This window comes from Opisthocomus hoazin, chromosome 3, assembly GCF_030867145.1.
Source record: "Opisthocomus hoazin isolate bOpiHoa1 chromosome 3, bOpiHoa1.hap1, whole genome shotgun sequence".
NCBI classification, from domain to species: Eukaryota; Metazoa; Chordata; class Aves; order Opisthocomiformes; family Opisthocomidae; genus Opisthocomus; species Opisthocomus hoazin.
In genome coordinates this window covers 6695990-6715702 of record NC_134416.1, presented here as the reverse complement: position 1 = coordinate 6715702, position 19713 = coordinate 6695990, and the positions used below count along the sequence as shown (strand labels likewise).

At 42.2% G+C, this 19713-nt stretch overlaps 1 protein-coding gene across 1 annotated transcript in view; it reads right to left on the bottom strand.

The window, feature by feature from the left end:
* Window positions 1-19713, bottom strand: part of COL22A1 (collagen type XXII alpha 1 chain) — a gene marked incomplete at its 5' end in the record, with an annotated part of 219589 nt that overhangs the window by 69011 nt on the left and 130865 nt on the right. Inside the window, 9 exons of the mRNA XM_075417222.1 lie at window positions 1274-1306; window positions 3210-3251; window positions 4316-4369; window positions 5562-5624; window positions 9721-9756; window positions 10162-10215; window positions 11688-11741; window positions 12720-12773; window positions 13148-13201. Coding sequence (XP_075273337.1) covers window positions 1274-1306; window positions 3210-3251; window positions 4316-4369; window positions 5562-5624; window positions 9721-9756; window positions 10162-10215; window positions 11688-11741; window positions 12720-12773; window positions 13148-13201 — 444 coding nt within the window. The remainder of the gene's footprint in view (window positions 1-1273; window positions 1307-3209; window positions 3252-4315; window positions 4370-5561; window positions 5625-9720; window positions 9757-10161; window positions 10216-11687; window positions 11742-12719; window positions 12774-13147; window positions 13202-19713) is intronic.

Genomic DNA, 19713 nt, shown 5'->3' with positions numbered 1-19713 from the left:
AAAATGTTTCCTGCACCCCACGGAAGAAACAGACACCTCCTCACACGCCCCCATCCCACCTACTGCCCTGCTGCATCAGCATGTTTCTGCAGAGCTTGCAGCACAGGCTGCATGCACCCAAAGCACGCAATGGAGCTGCGGTGGTGTGTAAATAGGAGCTCAGACTCATTCAGTCAGAGATTTTCCATTTCTGAAAATGACCAAGGTGTGTTTTACATGAAATTGATTTTATCTAATAATAAGTAAACAGAGTAATGGTGCTGCTGCCTTTTATCCAGCCTGTGCTTCCTGTCTCCACCTGTGTAAGTCTCTCCCTGTTACTGTACATCACATAATCGATGGAAAGCAGTGGCAAGTATGGTGTTTTGGAAAGTGCCAGACAACTTTCAGCACCCTGCTGGTCCTGCAGCCTCTATAAGATAACCCATGACACTCTCCTAAGGCTTATCACTACCTTCTGACACATTAATTTGTAAAGCTGTTAATCAGAGGTAACTATGCTTACCTCCCCTTCTCCTCCCAAAGCTTGCAACACTTTTTGCAGCCTTGTGCTGTGTATCATCACATTCACCTTTCACGTGTAAAAATCCCAGCGAGCTGACCTGCTGACACACTTCAAGCCTTTTATTCTTCACTGTCTTGCAGTCCATTTACAAGAGTAATGCACTTATAGCAAATGAGATAATTCCTTCTGTTATTGTAGCACTACAAAGACCACAGAAAATGTCCTTGTTGTGCATATTTCCTTTGTATGTATACTAGCAAAGTACGAGCTAAGGCCAAAAGTGAGCCAAAGAATCTCCTGCACTACCTCACATTTCTATTTCCTTCCTCAGCCTCTGAAGAACCTGTCATATGTACTTCCTTTTCTAATGGCACTCCTAGAGCCTACCTCTGCCATTCATACATGCCGTAAAGCCTCCTAATCCTTGACAAGCATATTCACATACCTGTGGTGTGATCCTATATAATGCTCGATTTTCTCCACATGCACTGCAAGTGGGACATAAAATGTCATTTTAAACTTCATTGAAGAGGCTGGGATGGCATACAGCTGTGTCCCAGCCACAGTTGGCTTGGATGCTGCTGTTACCTGGACTGCCATGGACTTCTCATCATGGCTGGTTACAATGGTGAAGTTGCCCAGAACCAGATTCAGGCTGAGCTCTTTGCTGAAAGCATTTAATAACATGGAAAATACTAAGGTGCTCTGTGTCTATCAGATATAAAGGACAATAAGCCAGAGGCCATGCTTACTACAGATGTTACTTACAGGAATCCTAGGGTGTGGGGTGAAGAAGGCTGGCTGGAAGAGAAACCGGATTGTTAAAAGAAGCATAACCTGTTTTCCTTGAAATGCAATTATTTACGTATTCTCCTTGTCATTACAGATTACATATGCCATATATCCATCAGCGGGTTTACAGATGAGCAATTCATTGTAACACCTGGCTGTTTGGAAAAAAGCCCACAAATATCAGACATTTCCTAGAGTACTTGAAATATTAAAGTAAACTGAAAAAGCATCCTGTATGTCTCACCACTGTGAAAAACCAAACAATCTTAACCTTGAACTATTAGCAATCTCCAGCTCACTTTTCCACTTGGAGACTTTCTCAGTATTATTAAACTTCCTAACTCCGTGGCTGAGCTTGATGTGTTGTCTCTCTGCTTTGTACCACGTACAAGACATATACAACTCAACATGGTTGTCTTTGGGATTACACAGTCGTCTTGTAGGACTAGACATAAAAAAAATCAAGTTTTGTAGAAAGAGGCAATATCTTTTATCAAAACTGACAAAATTAAGAAGAAAAAATTAGTCCTTGGTGAAATGAGGATATGTCATAACTATCACCTACTTTTACAGCTGACATAGAAATAATTTCTCCCTACAATCACAGGAAGCTTGAGCAGTTGGGCATATCTTCTTTATAACTAGCCATGTTGCACTGTGTTTATAAACCACCTTCTCCGCCTTGACGAAGACAGATTTATCTTTGGTGTTGTGACAGGACCATTATTGTGTGATACACATAAAGTGTTCTTACATGAAAATGATGCCATAAAAAGCTGGAGTTGAAGACTCAGTGGTCGGAAGGGAGGACCATTTGGCACAGATTCAAGAGGCCCAACTAGTGGCAGGGAGTAAATTATGATACCTCCTCCATTGCTGCATGAAGATCTATAGGTGCTTGATTTTCTCCAGCAGACTTTGATTCAAATTCTCTTCATAATATGACTGTGGCAGCTGTAACCAGTGGTGATGAGCAGAGCTGAAAAGTGAATATCTGCCATTTTTTGGAGGATCTGCAACTGGGATCGGGCCTCCTGGTGCAATAACAGGCCTGGTCCTAGTGCTTACTCAGAATTTGCTGGACGGAACTGTGAGGTTTATGTGTTTACTTTCAGTGGTTGCTTGTTTAATTGCTTGTAGAGAACTTCGTTGTAATTATGCTCATGCTCCCAAAAGTAATTTTGCAGGTCCTTTTTAAAACAATAAATTGGTGTTTTCTTGGTCTTTTTTTTATTAGCAGAAAGGGTATGTGCAATCAGGTATGACTGGTTTGCGTGTTGGATCCAGTACTGAACCCAGAACGAACTCTGGGGATGAGATGCTCTTTCTAGGCTTACAGCAGAGCATGGCACTGTGTGTGATGGAGGCTCTGGGAGGCTACACCATTGCTGAAGCCAAATCCTCCACCCTGTAAGTTCATGCCAATGAGAAATGGAACCCTCTGTTCTTCCTAAAAGAATGTGAATTGTTCCCCAAGAAGGCAAGCTGCTCTTCACTGGTATCTGTTCAGAGCCAGTCTTATCCTGAGGTCTCAGTTGGAAAAATTTAGCTCACCCTGGAAAATCTGTACAAACAACACTCCCTGTTTTCAGCTATGACCTTCTTCAAACAGCTCCCACAGCTGATAAGCAAATCACAAATTGAATTTAAGTGCTACCACAAGGCGAGGACATGCAAAAATGCTGTTTGCAAAGAGGCAGAGGAGGGCGTAACTTCCACCAAAAATAGAAAGACCAAATACACCTCGGTATTGCTTCTCTGAAGCAAAGGGAGATAATCTCAGAGTAAATGAGTCCTAAAGTTTCTGAGGAGAAATAGGGATCTTGAAAAGTTTTGTTTATGAGGAATTTACATGGAGGAAGTGTGACAATGTCTCAAATATTTTTACAGCACAGAACGCAATCTTACTTACAGTTGCAGGTAAGCCTGGTGGTCCAGGAGAACCCATGTCACCCTAAAGAGAGCAGAAAAATACAACTAAGGATATAAAATGATGCCTAAATAAAACTCAACGTTATCAGCTGGAAGATGCAACATTACCAGGCGAGATGTGACCCGGTGACAACCTGTCAGCTCAGTGACTCTGAAAATTCCATAGTACTTTTCTGATGGTGGAATTTACTCCATTTCTCTGCCCAGAATTTCTGCTGTCCTTGTTTTATTGTATGCAAGATTCTCACTTTTCTGTCTTTACCACTTTATGACTTTATCATTGACCTGACTTCACAGGTCAATGAATTTCTAATGTTGCCCCATCCAGTGCACAGTAGATATGGAGTTTAATTTGCATTTTAAGTTAAAGTTCATCAAAATTCTTGATTGAAAAACATGTTCTAGCTGAACTTCTTTTGTGGATGGAAAAAAAAATCCTCCATTCTTCATCAAAAATACAAGTTTCTAAATCCAGTCCTCACCCTCAATAGATGGTGAAAGTCACTGGTAAACTGAGGGCTGATGTATCCTAGGAAGAACAAAGTGGTACCTACGTCCCGATGGCTATTGCCACTATAATGAGGGCAAATTTTTCACTATACAACCATAGGCACAGGCAAGATCAGTGCTTCATCTTCATCTTCGTGTTCACAGTGGTTGAATGTAAAGTTTGGTGAACATTACCTTTGTCTAACTCTTTCATTTTCAATAAAATTAATAGCATTGTGATGGTAGAAGCCCAGACCATTCCTTAAATTATCTAGCATATCACAGGCAGGCACAGAAAAGTTCTTTAGAATTTAATTTCAGGCTCATTTCTATCAGACAATTTTAAAACAAAGAAAAGTTTACTTGAATTAAAGAAACCATCCTTAGATTTCATTAACTGCTTACTATTTCCTGCAATACTCAATAAACAGTTTTCTCTATCCTATGTACAGCTTTTTCTGGTGCTTCTCAGTAATGGTCAGCTAACAGGCTTCTAATGTTTCCAATCTTCCTCAGATATTCTCTTCCATCATTTGTTTCTGTGCCCTTGTGCCTTTTCCTCTTGTGTCTGAGGAGCATGCTCATTTCATGACTCACCTTTTCTCCTCTTTCACCTTTCAGTCCTAAGAGACCATCTTTTCCTTTTTCTCCCTAAAAGCAGGGAAAAGAAAGCAGGGAATATGCATGTTTTGATTTGATTACATCAGTCCCACTAGAATATTTTACACTTTCAGTTGATGTTAGCTATCCTCCAAGATGTAGTGCAAGCAATTAAAAATGTATAATTTTGGAGATGGCTTCGTAAAATCCACACTACTTTCAAAAGCCAACAAACAGCAATTAAGTTCATGGGAAGGAAAGCACCAATCCTAAATCAACTTTCATGTAGAAGATCCTACTGCCTGATGCAGTTATAAAAAACAGATTTTTTCTAGTTGGACAAGAGAGGCACCAGAACAGGAGTTAAAACCCAAAACTGACATTCATACTATCAGTTTTGTTTATGTTACAGATTTCTGCCATCCATTCACTGGTGCCTGCCTCTCTATTTTGCCCAGGTAACCTGGTCATCTGAATGAAAGATGCTTAACAAGGATGGTATGAATACTCCTCAAAGTGCATACACAAAATGCATTTATCCTGTATTTGAATAGGAGCTATCTGACCTACATTTCTACTATTTTATATATAGAGAGAATAATTCTATATCCTATACTCTACAATATATATAATATAGCAAAGTGAACGGTAAGACCTCAGTTGATTTTAGATCCTTCTTGCTCACATTCAAGCATGCAGTCAGTTATCAGGAGTACAGGTCTCATTTACATGGCTAAATTTACTGTCAAGCCCCTGATCCATCTATTTCCCAGTATGTAAATGCCTCTGGAGGTCTGGAGCTAGCCAGGGGAAGAAGTAGACACAATGACTTAGATGGAAGTTAGGCCATCAGAAAATGACCCAACCATCTGGATCCTTCTCCAGGGCTCAGTGACAAAGGGTATTTGTGACTTTTTGTTGTTATTAATTTTTTTTATATTAAATCAGGCAGCTATTTCTGAAAGTAAGGCTTAAAGACCACTGTAGTCTTCTACCTCCTCACAAGTGATAACCTTCTGCGTTTAGGATAGGCGCTGTCCATTTGCACCTCCGCTGCAATTAGGAACGGTCACTAGGCATTAAAGTACATTTTGGAAGGGTACTTGGTGACCTTGCTGGATGTCAATCAGATGCTCACCACAGCAACCATGCCAAGAAAGAACATCATCTAGAGACACTCGAGATAAGTCCTTCTGGTGTAAAATGGCCAAAAAAAATCAAGCTGTGGCTCAAAGACACTCACCTTGTCCCCTTTTTCTCCTCTCAGTCCAGGTAAACCCTGAGGACCAGGAAGACCTGCTTCACCCTGAATGTAAGAGAAAGAAGTATGTGAAATCTAGGAACAGGCATCAAGCATGGTTTCTATTAATAAATCCTGTTACTCACTAATATAAATAAGAATGAAAAGGCAAAATGGTGGGGCCAAATTCTTCTCTCACTCATGTCAGCTCCTCAGGGTAGGCTAATCCAACCACAGTGCCCTTAGGCCGGAAAGGATGAAACACTGGTTTAGCTGTCTATCTCTTTGCATGTCTGATAGTAGACTGTGACTTGTTCAGAACTCATAATGACTGCAGATGTTTTCTTCTTGATACCTAGTGACACCAGCATACATATGGTTTATGCTGTAGGCCAGAACCTGCCTCAGTTTTCTCATGAGTTTGATTAGAGATGTAGTTTGCTGAGAGAAAATGGAATTAGTCTGACTATCAAATAATTTCTTATTCTTGAAAAATCACAACTTAAAACAGCAACTAAGACCTCTCTTTTTTTTCTGTTACACTGTTGACAGACACTATGGGATTTAGGACAAGTTTTCTTCATGCTGCTCTGTAGCAGGACCAAGCAGGCAAATAGAAGCAGTTTAAAAATTAAATATAACTTTTATTTTCATTTTTAATGAGCTGGTGTAGTTTAGAAATGCAAAACCTGCACTGTTTTAATCTGAATGGTACAGATGTTGCCTGATGAACAAACCTAGAATTTTCTGGATGCACTCTTGCACATTTGGATTTCTTTCTGTTTGAACCTTATCTTTGAGTTTCTGCTTTATAATACTTCCTATTAGAGTAACTATGATCCCTGTGTCATGTGATTTGTCCTAAATATACCAAGTATTCTCCAATTTAGGTCCAGGTTGACCCAGTTTGTCATCTGAAAATAACCATGTTATTTTCTATTCATAATTATTCTGCTATATGAATTTGTAGCGCAATATCACAAAGGATCTCAGTCATGACAGGAACCAAGTGCACTAAGAGCTATATGAATACAGAATGAAGAAAAGGTGATCCCCACTTTCAAGATAATATCTCTGAAGTATGGGAAGGGTCAAAACATTATCATGATATAGGTGCAAGGAGTCTGCAGAAGAAATCAGGTAAGGAACAAGATGCTGTGGTGACTGAGTATGACTAGGAACATCAGGATGATGTTTGTGCTGCCATTCAGCGTGACCTGGACAGGCTGGAAAGTGGGGCAGAGAGGAACCTGATGAGGATCAACAAGGGCAAGTGCAGGGTCCTGCACCTGGGCAGGAACAACCCCATGTACCAGTACAGTCTTGGGGCGGAGCTGCTGGAGAGCAGCTCTGCGGAGAGGGACCTGGGTGTGCTGGTGGACGACAGGTTAACCATGAGCCAGCAGTGTGCCCTGGCTGCCAAGAAAGCCAATGGCATTCTGGGGTGCATCAAGAGGAGTGTGGCCAGTAAGTCGAGGGATGTTCTCCTTTCCCTCTACACTGCCCTAGTGAGGCCCCATCTGGATTACTCTGTCCAGTTCTGGGCTCCCCAGTTCAAGAAAGATGAGGAGGTACTGGAGAGAGTCCAGCAGAGGACTACGAGGATGGTGAGGGGACTGGAGCATCTCTCCTATGAGGAAAGGCTGAGGGACTTGGACTTGTTTAGCCTGAAGAAGAGAAGCCTGAGAGGGGACCTAATGAATACTTATAAATATTTCAAGGGTGGGTGTCAGGAGGATGGGGCCAGACTCTTTTCAGTGGTGCCCAGCGACAGGACAAGGGGCAAAGGGCACAAATTGAAGCGTAGGAAGTTCCAGGTGAACATGAGGAAGAACTTCCTCACTCTGAGGGTGATGGAGTGCTGAAACAGGCTGCCCAGGGAGGTTGTGGATTCTCCTTCTCTGGAGATATTCAAGACCTGCCTGGACAAGGTCCTGTGCAGCCTGCTGTAGGTGACCCTGCTTCGGCAGGGGGGGTTGGACTAGATGACCCACAGAGGTCCCTTCCAACCCCTACCATTCTGTGATTCTGTGATTCTGATTTGGAAAATTCTGAAGACAGCGACATTTGGTGACAGAGGAAGTGGTGTTTTGCAAGAGTCACTGCAGCATCCTGGCTGACGGGATATCCCAGAGATTATGATGACAGACGGAAGGCCTAACATTAAATGGAGAAAAAGGATAATTCAGAGGAAAAATAAACACATGTGGTGTAACTTTGGCCCCTGGAAAGATACTGAAGCAAAATGTCAACGAGTTTGTGTGAGTTCAAGGACAGAAAGATAACACAAAACAGCCAACTTGGATTTGTTAAAAACTAATCATGTCAAACCCATCCAGTTCCCTCCCTTGATAGGATAACTAAGCAGACAAGAAGGAAGCATTTATGTGATGTATCTTGACACTAGTAAAACATCTGACATAGGCCAGCATGATGTTCTCATTACCAAACTACAGAAATACGGTGTAGAAAAAGGGTGTCTGAAGGATAGTGTACAACTGATTGAAGGAAATACGTTCACACACCTTTGTTATTAGCTTTTTCCTGTCAAATTCAGAGGATATATGAAGTTCTGTAAGGGTCTGCACTATTCAATATTTTAATTTATGACTGAGGTGACAGAAAAGAAAACATTTATGAAACTTATGGATAACACCACACAGCAGAGAGAGAGGCAAGTGTTTTGGAAGGTGATATTAGAATTCAAAACAGCCCTGTGTGGGGAGATGATCCCGAGCGAGTGGCAGTGCTTTGGTTGGGTGTCTGACTGTTCGTTACACTGGGCCTGAGTTTGTTTGGCAATACCAAGTCCTGCACTTTTCCCACAACTGCAAGCCTGGCAGTTTGTTCGCTTGGCGACAATGAAATGACATTGCTGGGTGGTAACCACAGTAACCACTGAAGAAGGGTGTAGAAACTGCTCCCCACTAGCCTGATGTGAGTGCTCCTGAGGAACATCTGGCCGCCACCATGGTGATCTCCTCTTACTTGGGACACCAGGTAAGGATACTTTCCTGAGAACTGAGCAATATCTATGAGGTAGGTCATAAAGAGTTTTGGAACAGAAGCAGAACAGTCCCCACTTGCAGGGTGGTGTAATAGTTATCCACTTAATAAGTGCCTTATCCCAGTAAACCTCACGTGGTACTTTGGACTCGGAATCTTATTCCTTCAAGGGGTAGATAATGACAGAGGATCTGACTGCGACACCCTGACAAATAGGGAAAATGGTCAGCAATTCCTAAAATTTAACAGCCATGGAGAGACTGCCACTGCTTATGGAAATCTGCTATACGAGACTCCTTATGGACAACTTCTTCCCTTACTCCCTCTAAGTCCAGTTTGTGGTATAGATGGTGCGTGTTCTGCTTTATTGCTCAAGACTACGTGAGGTAACAACAATTCTCCCATTTTAATTTTATAGCTGAAGATTGGACTGATACTGCTAGGATTAAGAAAAGACTGAGGCTTTGAGTGGTGTACACTTTGTATTCAAAAATCTGAAAATGTATGCCAAAGATGGAAGGCTCTGTCTTATACATATTTCTCTTTCTACTGATTTTCATCCTACAGTTGAAAAGTTGGCATGCGGATGACAATGTTAACATCTATGGTTAGTGGTCCTGACTGGGCTCTAGACAGCTGTGTCTTTTAGGAAATCACAGGACATTTCCCTGGTTCTTCACTGAGTTCAGCAGTTGTCTGCTGAAACCCAAATCCCAATACATAGACACTAAGATAACCATGTAACTTCTAACAGTCATCTGGGGTTATTTCCTAGCAAGCATTCACAACCTAGGAATGACAGCATGACTCTTTGCATCACATAGTTACTTTAAGTTCCTCATTTTCTAGAACCAGCACCCTGGGTTAATGTAAGGAAAACAAGCACTTTTAAGCCACTCTGCCTTCCTTTTGTTCCGTATTCACCAGGAACAAGATGACTCAGTTTTCCAGCATTCAGTGAAAAATTGGATTTAGCATATTTTGTTCTGGAATTTTTGCGTTACTCTCCAGCCATAAGTCTCATCCACCCATCTGTTGCATCTTCAATCACAGATGCAAATGATCTGCACAGATCTTATTACTGGCAAATTCATGTGGTCACTTTCTATCACTCTGACAAGTAGGCCTTGCTGCTCAGACTATTTTTGCTGCTTACCTGCTCACCAGGTTGGCCACGGCTCCCTGGTTCACCCTGGAAAAACAAAAGCAAACCTTTAACTTTGCAAGGACCCGACCCTTTTGCAAGAACACATTCTCATTGGTAAAGTGTGTCCCTATGGTCCTGGCCAACTTTTTTCTACCTACTTCCCATAAGGCACTGAAACTGTCTGCTTGAAGGCTTGGGAACCCAGACAAGAGGGACCTAAGGCAAGGGCTGAGTCAGATCTTCCTACACATGTAGACTTGAGAGAGGACCATCAAAGAGGGTGTGGTATTTTGGAACCATGAACTGAGAAAGGCAATGAGCCACATCTGCTCATCCTCTTATGGCTCTAACTTTAGAGGAATCTTACTCTCCTGACTTCAGTATAAGACTTTCCAAAATCAGGCCTTGACTGACTCAGTGGCTAGAGAAAACTGAAATAAAACACCTTACCTTAGGGCCAGCTTTTCCAGGAAAGCCTTCCTCACCCTTTTCCCCTTCTTGTCCCTGAGGGAACACAAGAGGTTAATATATAAAGTGCTCTGGTAGTGCAGCATGTTTACAATTGATGGTGAGGAATATTTTGACTCAGAACCCAAGTATCAGCCTGAGGATGTAATTGGAACCATGTGAGGATAAGTTTCCTGGAATATTTTTCCATTCTAGTAGTGCTTGCAACCACATCTCCAGCACTCATCACTCTACTGGAATACTTCTGGAATAACACAGAGAAGTCAACCACTGTTATATTAAAAATGTCCGTAGTGAATTACCTGAACAACATAATCTCCATTCAGTTTCTTCAAATTGTTTGTGGTTATAAACCTGTATTTTTTCTGTCAAAAATGAAACCAAATGTGGGATTGGGACCTTGGCCACTGGGCTTCTTAGGTAAATACTTTGAAACTGATCTTTCAGGGTGAGTGGTGTCAGCATGGAGAGCAGAGACTGCAGTGGATTAAGAGCTGAAATGTGCTACATAGCTGGGAAGTGCAGTAGGTACTATACATGGCTGTGGCTAAGACACAAAGATTTCTTTAGCCTCATAAATTTGTTATAGGCTCCAAATTCCTCACCTTTATTCATGAATAAATGGGAGCTGGTGACTCTGCTAGACCTAGGCTCAAGCACTCAGCAAGAGAGGCAAGTATAAATGTAGAGTGTTACTGGAACAAGTAGGCATCATAGTGCTAAAGCATCAGAATCAAGAAGACCACTGCTGATGCAGTCCAAGGTGGTGGATGGTTAAGACCTGTTGTCTTTACCCCAATATATTGTCATCATCCCCAAAGCCTAGCTTGGCCTTCATTGTCAAAGTATGGCACATTTCTTTGACACTTGTTTACACAGCAAAGGCAAGTCAACCAGAGTGTCTCTGACCTCTAAATCTCCTGTCTTCCTTCTCCCACTGCAGAGACAGCAGAAGAGACAATTCTTTGCAATCTGACATTTGCAGAAGCTTTCAAATGTGGCATAAGAAGTAGGAAATAATGAAGAACCATCTTTCTGCCACACAGACCTACAGCAGCCTTAGGTGGACAGCATCTCTTCTTTCTAGCCCTTCAGGAAGGAAAGAGAGGAACATCTTTGGAGCCTGCCACGTTTCTTTGTTCTTGTTTGTGCCTTGGACACATGCTTTGACTTGACAGTGTCACTGGCTTTCCTGAGTGACAGTAGAAGCTTCTCTGTTTTCAATGCTTAGCTGTGTTTGCCAAATAGAATGAAGTAGTTGAAGACTGGAAGAGGATCTCTTATGCCTGCTGTATTTACAACCAGCTCCATCTTCATAACAACTTAGTACCGTGCAATCATGGCAGATGATTTGGCCCTGGAGCTTCACCGGTGTCTCAGTGATGTGGGATTGGTGAGGTGGTGTTTGGCTCTGAAGATGTGTTACCCTTCCTGCTGATGCTTGCTAGCTCACCCAGATAAGCTGTCCAGGCAAGCAGCTTAATACCAGCGTATGTGGTGTCACTTGCCTTTTGACCTGGAAGCCCAGGAAGCCCATTGAATCCATCTTTGCCAGGCAACCCCTGAAGAAGAGAAAATAATAAGTTGTAAGAGCCTGTTGTTTAAATTGTTAACACCAAGCTCAGCATAAGCACGCTCAATTCATCCCTCTTGCCACTGACCTAAGCTTAAGAAAAGAAGAACCATCTCATACATTTTGTTCTGACTTTTTCCCTACTGTGACTCAAAATATACACAAGTTCTCACAACGCACGTATCTTCTCGCTCAGTTTCCAGCATCCCAGTTTTGGTAAGTGACCGCTGGATGTCAGTGTTGTTACAGAGAAACAACAGTATAGCGATTTTAGGCACTGTGGCTTCTTAAATAACTTTACAAATTACATTTTTAGTTATAATTCTCTATTAGTCTCTATTATCTGTAGCTATAAAGATGTTTTAAAGTCTAAAATGTTGCTAATTTCTTCTACAATACATAGAATCTTATAATTAAGTTATACAACACATGGTGACAGAATTGTTCAGCAAGGTAAGAATTAAAATTATTTCCTGTAATGCATTTAAAATGGTCAGAAAAAGTTTTGTCCCCTTTCTGAGTGCCAGTCAATACACAAGCACTGCAGGCTGTAGGTGGCACTTCTTAATACAAAGTATTTCATAATTCACCTTTCTTGACTTAACAGCCAGCAGAACTTGCGATGCTCTGCTAAATGCGAGATTTTAATTGTGAGTTCTACAGCCTGATTCAGGAAACCCCATGTGTGGAAGAACAATAACTAGCAAATGCAAAATGACTTTTGAAAGGTATCATATAAAGAAAATATCATGGTCCAGTGTGTAGGAATAGTGGAGCTGCATCTGGTAAAATTCTGATTCACTAAAGGCAACAGAGGCTAACACTTGCATTAAAGGCAACAATGTAGGAGCCACATTAAAACCTTGTGTGTGTACAAGCTGCGGGAAATGAAGCAAAGACTTGAGAATTAAAATATCTGAGTTCATTGAGAACATGGAGGCAAGGGAAGTAGTTCCTCAACACTTACAGCTGGTCCCGGTGGTCCAGTTTTACCAGAAACTCCAATTTCTCCTGGCAGCCCCTGATAAATGAAACCAGAACAAAAAAAAAACAAAATCAGTATTTCTGTCCTTTGCAGCTACCTTAATGGAGGTTGCTGCTTTCAATTTAAGTGCAATTTTCCCTTCCACAGTAGTCAGGTGTCTGCCTTGGGAGGTCCTGCAGACACTGACTTGTCCCCAGGTAGCACTGTTGTAGCTCCAATGCTTGGCTCAGAGAAGCTGTCATCTAGGACCAGCTGTGGCTTTTCAGTGAGAAAACACAAGAGAAAACATACACTGCTGAAGGCCCTGACTCAGCTCCAACTGAAACCCTTGAAGTAAACTTCTCCCAGGCTACTTTTTCCTCTCCTTCCCATAAAACAACAACAAAAAACTCTGAAGCCTGTTTTCTTACAGGTGTTCCAGGTGGTCCAGGAGGTCCAACAATGCCTGGGGGGCCTGGAGGTCCCTGTAAGACAGGAAGAAAAATTAGTTTATTAAACTCTCTGATAGAGACTGAAAGCCTCAGGTCTTTCCCTGTGCAGTTGGGGCCTGATTTGGTACAGCAAAAGCACTTAGCTATATGTCATCAACTTGTATCAAAAAATGCAAGATGCCAAACTGAGCTCCTAGGGAACCAGGCTCATGAGCAGAACAGGATCTCCTGCTTAAGCCACTGATCACTATTGCTACAAAGTGAGCTCCGTCCTCCATTCCAGTACAAGAGACAGAGCAGCTAAAGGTCATCAGTGGTAACATACAACAGAAAGGCTGTCGAGTGGGATCCCTTGTAGCAATCAGCCTAATTTAGTCTTGATTAATGTTGTTTCAAAGCGAATAATTTACCACTGCAAAAAGACCTCTGAAGTAACTAATGAATGGACAATGTAGTGGACCAGGTATTTTAAAACAGGTGCACCAGCATTTTAGTGCTCTACATTAACCTTGTTGACAGCAACAGATCCTCACAAACTCGTACTTCAATGAACACATTCCGTTGGAAATGTCCTAGCAGTCTTTCTTCTTCCTGCAACAGCTCTTCGTCTTCGGGAAAATATTCTCTCAATAGCCAGGCAATTTTTAGAGGGATTTGGTTTTGTGTATTGAGCAAATTGTTAAATCTGGACTCCTAGCTGAGCATTGTTTCCATACTCAACAGGTCTTAAGAGGTTGCCTGAGATGCAAAGGTGTTTGTTACTTCCAGCTTCCACTCTAGACAAGACAGGATTTCTCCTGTGCTCATAATGAAGCATGTGTTCATCTATTTTTTGGCTCAGAACCTAAGCAAACAACACTAGGACGGATGTGAGAAATGGATATATGACTGAGTTGAAGTTTTACCCTAGCTGTCTGTTTCTGTCTTTCCAGCATGATGATTTTCTTAATTTTCTGTTTTCAGCATAGGGCGAGTTCTGGTGTGTTTGTACTTAAAAAAAAGAAGCAAGTAACAGTCCCCCTTGCCCAAACCCTGTGTAAAGAATTGAAAGTGAGCAATTGACACAAGATAGGAACCGGCCAGTCAGCGTTTTCCTTGCTAGACCTGTGTCAATATCACAAAGCACAGCTTTTGTGATTAAGGTATTACGAATCAATATTAGCATTTCACATTAAAGGAAAAATGTAGCTGAAGAGAAGATAATGGTGTAAAAAAAGTGAGGACAAGGAGTTATTTGTGGCATGGTTTGGCAGAGAAGGTAGCAGATAAGCAGTCTTTTCAGAGTACGCTTGTAAAATTCAGCCTGAAGAGAAGACAGCCTCTCACCAATAGATGGGGCAAAGCGACCAAGAAAGGGACCTGCAGATGAACTTGGCTCCCATGGTCTGCTTTCATTGCGACTCAGAACAGACATGAAGTCATCTCACTAATGTGTTCGCATTTGTAGAGTGCCTCAAATGTGAGCACAACTAAAAATTCCCCAGAAAAATGTGCCTTGGGATGCACTGATTCTGCTGACATAATTCCTAGGAGCCCTGCATCGGCTTCTGGGGATGTTGGTTCAGCTGCTATTACAGAAGGGTGCTGCAGTTAAGAAGCTCTAGTCTCCTCAGGACACACCTGGTCAAGACCATCCATCACTTAAAAGAGGCTTTGCCATTCAAAAAAAGGAATCAACAGTCCAAATTAGCCCAGCACAAGATCCTGGACTGCATCAAGAGAAGCGTGGCCAGCAGGTCGAGGGAGGTGACTCTGCCCTTTTACTCTGCTCTCGTGAGACCCCACCTGGAGTACTGCATCCAGCTCTGGAGCCCCCAACATAAGAAGAACATGGAAGTGTTGGAGCGGGTCCAGAGGAGGGCCACGAAGATGATCAGAGGGCTGGAACACCTCTCCTATAAAGACAGGCTGAGGGAATTGGGGCTGTTCAGCCTGGAGAAAAGAAGGCTCCGGGGTGACCTTCTAGCAGCCTTCCAGTGCCTGAAGGGGCCTACAGGAAGGATGGAGAGGGACTTTTCACAAGGGTGTGTAGAGATAGGACAAGGGGAGAATGGTTCTAAACTAAAAGAGGGCAGATTTAGATTAGATATTAGGAAGAAATTCTTCACCATGAGGGTGGTGAAACACTGGAACAGGTTGCCCAGAGAAGCTGTGGATGCCCCCTCCCTGGCAGTGTTCAAGGCCAGGTTGGATGGAGCTGTGAGCAACCTGGTCTAGTGAAAGATGTCCCTGCTCATGGCAGGGAGGTTGGAACCAGATGATCTTTAAGGTCCCTTCTAAACCTTACCATTCTATGATTCTAAGAGAAAATACCACACTGTAGACACAACTGGGTGGAGTGGCCTCAGACACCAGAGAGCTGGAAGTTCTGCTTGGCCCTACTCCACCTCTAGGAGGATGGTAATGCTGAGAGGTCCTGCAGAAGATATGGGGTCCAAGAAGGTGCTTCTGTGAAGTGTGGCTGCAGTACTGGGAAAGAAGGCAAAGGTACATTCTGAAAAACAACAACAAACTGATTCAGCACCAGAGTAGACTGTGTGTAAGTGCAGGAAAGAAAGTGCAGAATTTACCTTTGCGGACTTTCCTTGCCAATTCCATTAGTTCCTCCCTAACCGCCCAATTTTGTTCTCTCTCTCTCTGCCGATAACTGAACCGCCTCCCACCATCAAACACATATTCTCCGTGGCCCTACAACAGGAAGTTTCTATCAAGAGGTGAAAACCCCAGCCAGGACCAAGCCTCAGCCCAAGCATCCCCAAGTATGATGCAAGTTACCCCACAGAGTACAGATAGGGGTCAATCTGACCTAAAAGAAGTCTTACTCAAGCATCTGTCAGCAACGAGGGTAATCCCTGAAACTTGACGTTCTACATCCTCCTCATCCCAGCTATTTCTGCTAGCAACTCTTGATATTCTCACTATTTGAGGCAATTTCTAATTATTCTGTTAAACTTTCTATATTCTGGACCACAAGAACATTGTGCAACCATAAGTCTTGAAATGGAAGCAGACTGATCCTTACCCTAAATTGCCACTAATAATTCCATTTCATTGCTCTCCATGAGAGAACCATCCAGGATGTAATGCCCAAGACTGGCTTACTCAGGTAGCTTTGCTATGTGTTGCACCAACAGATGTTACACCCAATTAATGGAAAGCTCTTCTGATAAAAGCGTCTCTGAGATGGACGTAGAAACAACGGTTTTATGCAATAACCACCAGTAGTCCTGGGAGATGCACAGGATGCTGACAGTCTGCTCCAGCTGACTGCGTAGACCAGTACATCCAGTATCCTACTGGATTTATAGCTTTCTGCAGCCTGGGCTACAACAAGTGACTGGGAAAAAGAGAAATAAAATGGCAAAACAACAAGAAATTGCAGAAATACATCATATGTGTCCTTTACAAAGCCCTCCCTTTTGCTACTGTCCAGAGCAAATCAGTTTCACTCGTATATAATATCCTGTTATCATAACCCTTCTCCTGACTTCTGAGTATACTTCAGAGCAAGGACTATTCTTTCTAAATTTTTAGAAAGGAACAAATCTGACAGAATTTATTTGTGATAAAAAAAACCTGTAAAGCAGCAGCAGCAGGACAGTTTGTAATACTTTACCCCAAAATCTCATGCCATCTGTTTTCTTTGTTTCCCTTTTTTGACTGAATCCAGATTTAAGTACTTGATTTAAATTGATTACCTTTTTCAGATATCTTGTGATGAATTGTACAGATTAGAGCCCCTCTCCCAAATCCAGTCCCTAGTGTTGTCCCCTTAAAACTCTGAAGTAGTAGAAAATAATCATGTAAAGTTTTTTTTCTGGCTGATAGAGAGTGACGTGTGCTTCCCAGATGCTGAAGCAAAACCTGATATATGAAAACTTTATTCTAAAACAGGACAACATAAACTCAGTCTGGAGAAGAAAAGCAAAGCACGGATCTGTTTTCAAAATGTTCAAACCAAAGTAAGCTGTTTTGAAACAAAAAGATTTCAGACGTTCATTAAAATCCAAATAGTGTGTAGAGGTGTATGTGTGTCATGTGGGACATCTTTAAAACTTTGGGGTCAGAGGGGGACCAGGCTTGTGTGTCACCCAGCTCTATTCCTTGTCCAGTGTAATGCAGGGCTAGCTCTCAGGAAAGATATCTGACACTCTCCATATTCGAGGAAACGCTGTGCCTCTTCTCCAAGATCCACTAAAAGATGTTCTCTTCCGATGTGTTGCTTGCTGAAAGACAGGCTGGAAAAGGCAGAACCATTAAGATTTAGGTTCTGTACTCCCTAGGGAAGCTCTGAAAAGGAACAAAAACCTTTGTCTGTGACTACATCAGTAGGCTGCTCTGCCTAAATCTCTTTTCCATGAAAGAAGGCATGGCTATGTTGTACTGGAAGGTGAACAAATGCCATTCCAAGATGGAAACTGAAGCCTGGTGGCTTTTCCAGACATGTACCTCTGCAGGCAAAGCTTGCACAGATATTTTTTCTGCATATTATTCCATGCCAATGACTTTTACACTATGAGAAAGGTTTAGATTAGCTCTTAACCCACGTGAAAACAGACTGTGGTCTGGGCTTTTTCATCAGTGTGCCAGCTTTATGAATGAGAATAACCTCCGGGACACACAGGAGCATCCTGTTTGCTGCCACAATGGTAGCTAAATGTATAGCTATGGTGCTGACAGCCTTTTCTCTTCCAGCATCTGTGCTTGTCTGCTTCAAAACCAATTACTCTCTGCAATTTCACCTCTCAGAAAATCCCCTTCATGTTGGCTTTGCTCTGTCTCCCCTTTATTCCCACTTCTCTCCCATCAGACATAAGGCTGTCGCAGCTAGTTTTGTGGAGCAGTCCATGTGTCTCACTATGTCCCTTGCTACTCCAACTCTCCGTTTCTCCTCTGCTGCATCCGAGTGGGTTCTAGGATCAGCTCCTCAGATCTGCTCTTCATTTCTCATCCTAGGCACTACAGTATCCACCAGCACAAGTACTATGAATTCTTTTCAGCAATGCTGCATTACAGCATCATATTGGTCTCTTTGCTTAAATCCTGCCTTACAAACCAAGAAAAAGATAAGAGGATATAGAAAAAGGCTGTTGCTGGTGACACTGAAAACCAAAAAGCTGAAAGAGCCAATAGATTTAAGCATTTACCTATGATGCATGCTCTGTAGTCAGCTTCAGTAATAGTGCCATAATTCATAAGAAAATGAGGTCTCCAGTTATTTCACCAGGTGGCATTGTCATTGAAATTCCAACATTATTTTTAAAACTAAAGTTTTTCAACAAAAATTCTCTGAATTATTTTTCCAGCTCTGTAAAATTACCAAATAAAGTTGACTTTGTATGTAGCAGTCTCGCCAGGAGAATTTCTTGCTTCCAGTGAAAGGTGGTATTTGTTTGATTTCATCCCTTAGTGTAGGATATGGACATGATCTTTTGTCTGAAGAGGAAGATTTATTTCCCTATGTGTTTGCTTTGAGCTGGTTTACTGATTCAGTACAGCAAATGGGAAAAACAACAAAAAACCTCCCTTATGGTCTTCTGTTTCACTACTATTAGTGATCTGCACTGGTGAAGACTTTTTTCCTTTATTTTTGTTAAAGGTATAGATCTTATTAAAGATAGCTCTGAGCATTATCTTCTAATTTCAAGAAGCACTGGCATAGTTTGAATTCAGTCTGAGCTTTGGAGCTGGGGCCTGTATCTTTTTCTTACATTTCTCAGTGTTAACTTGCAATATAAGAAGGAGGTTAAGGACAGCATGCATTTCAGAAGACACAATCTATTTCCTGAATTACTTAAGAAAAACTGGGCTTGATCTCACTCCTTACGGACAAGTCTATACTAATTAAATCACTGACAGCCACGACCATAAAAGTTATATTTTGTACTGGTCTTCCTTGCAGGTCTTAGTTATACCAGCAGGTTATCTAGCATAAGATAAACCTCAATAACAGCCCAGAGATGTTGCAACTGTGAAGTATGGCATTTCTGCTTAAAACTCAAAGAGTTGTGAGTTGTTTTGCTATCTCACAGGTGGACAGCAGGTACATGCTCAGCCTGGGTAATCTAGTGAGTGGCTCGGTGGACCGTAGGTACCTGCTTTAGGAGAGCTTTGGGCTCAAATGATGATATTAACTGGATCTTAATCAACAGGACCTCAGACACCAGCATCCCCATCCTTAACCCAACAAGTGCTTGCATATGGAGCTGAGTCTCAGCCCTGGTAATTCAGTGATAGAGCTCAGAGTGTCTGAGCCCTCAGTTAGGATTTGGGCATCAGTTCCCCTCTCTGCTGAGCCTCTGAACACAGCCTTCATGGCTCACTTAGCATACAGTGCCTAACTGCAGGTCTCCTTCCTCCTCCTAAGGAGGCCTTATTACATTTGCAAACATTTGCAAAGGTGCCTCATCAACTGCCTTCAGCCCCTTCTCTGAACTCTTCCTACAAACAGATGATGGGATAGTAGACAAGGTATGCTGAGATCTAGGGTGACCACGCATAAATGCACATCCTCATTGCCTCCTGTCCTTGGTACCCATCAATCT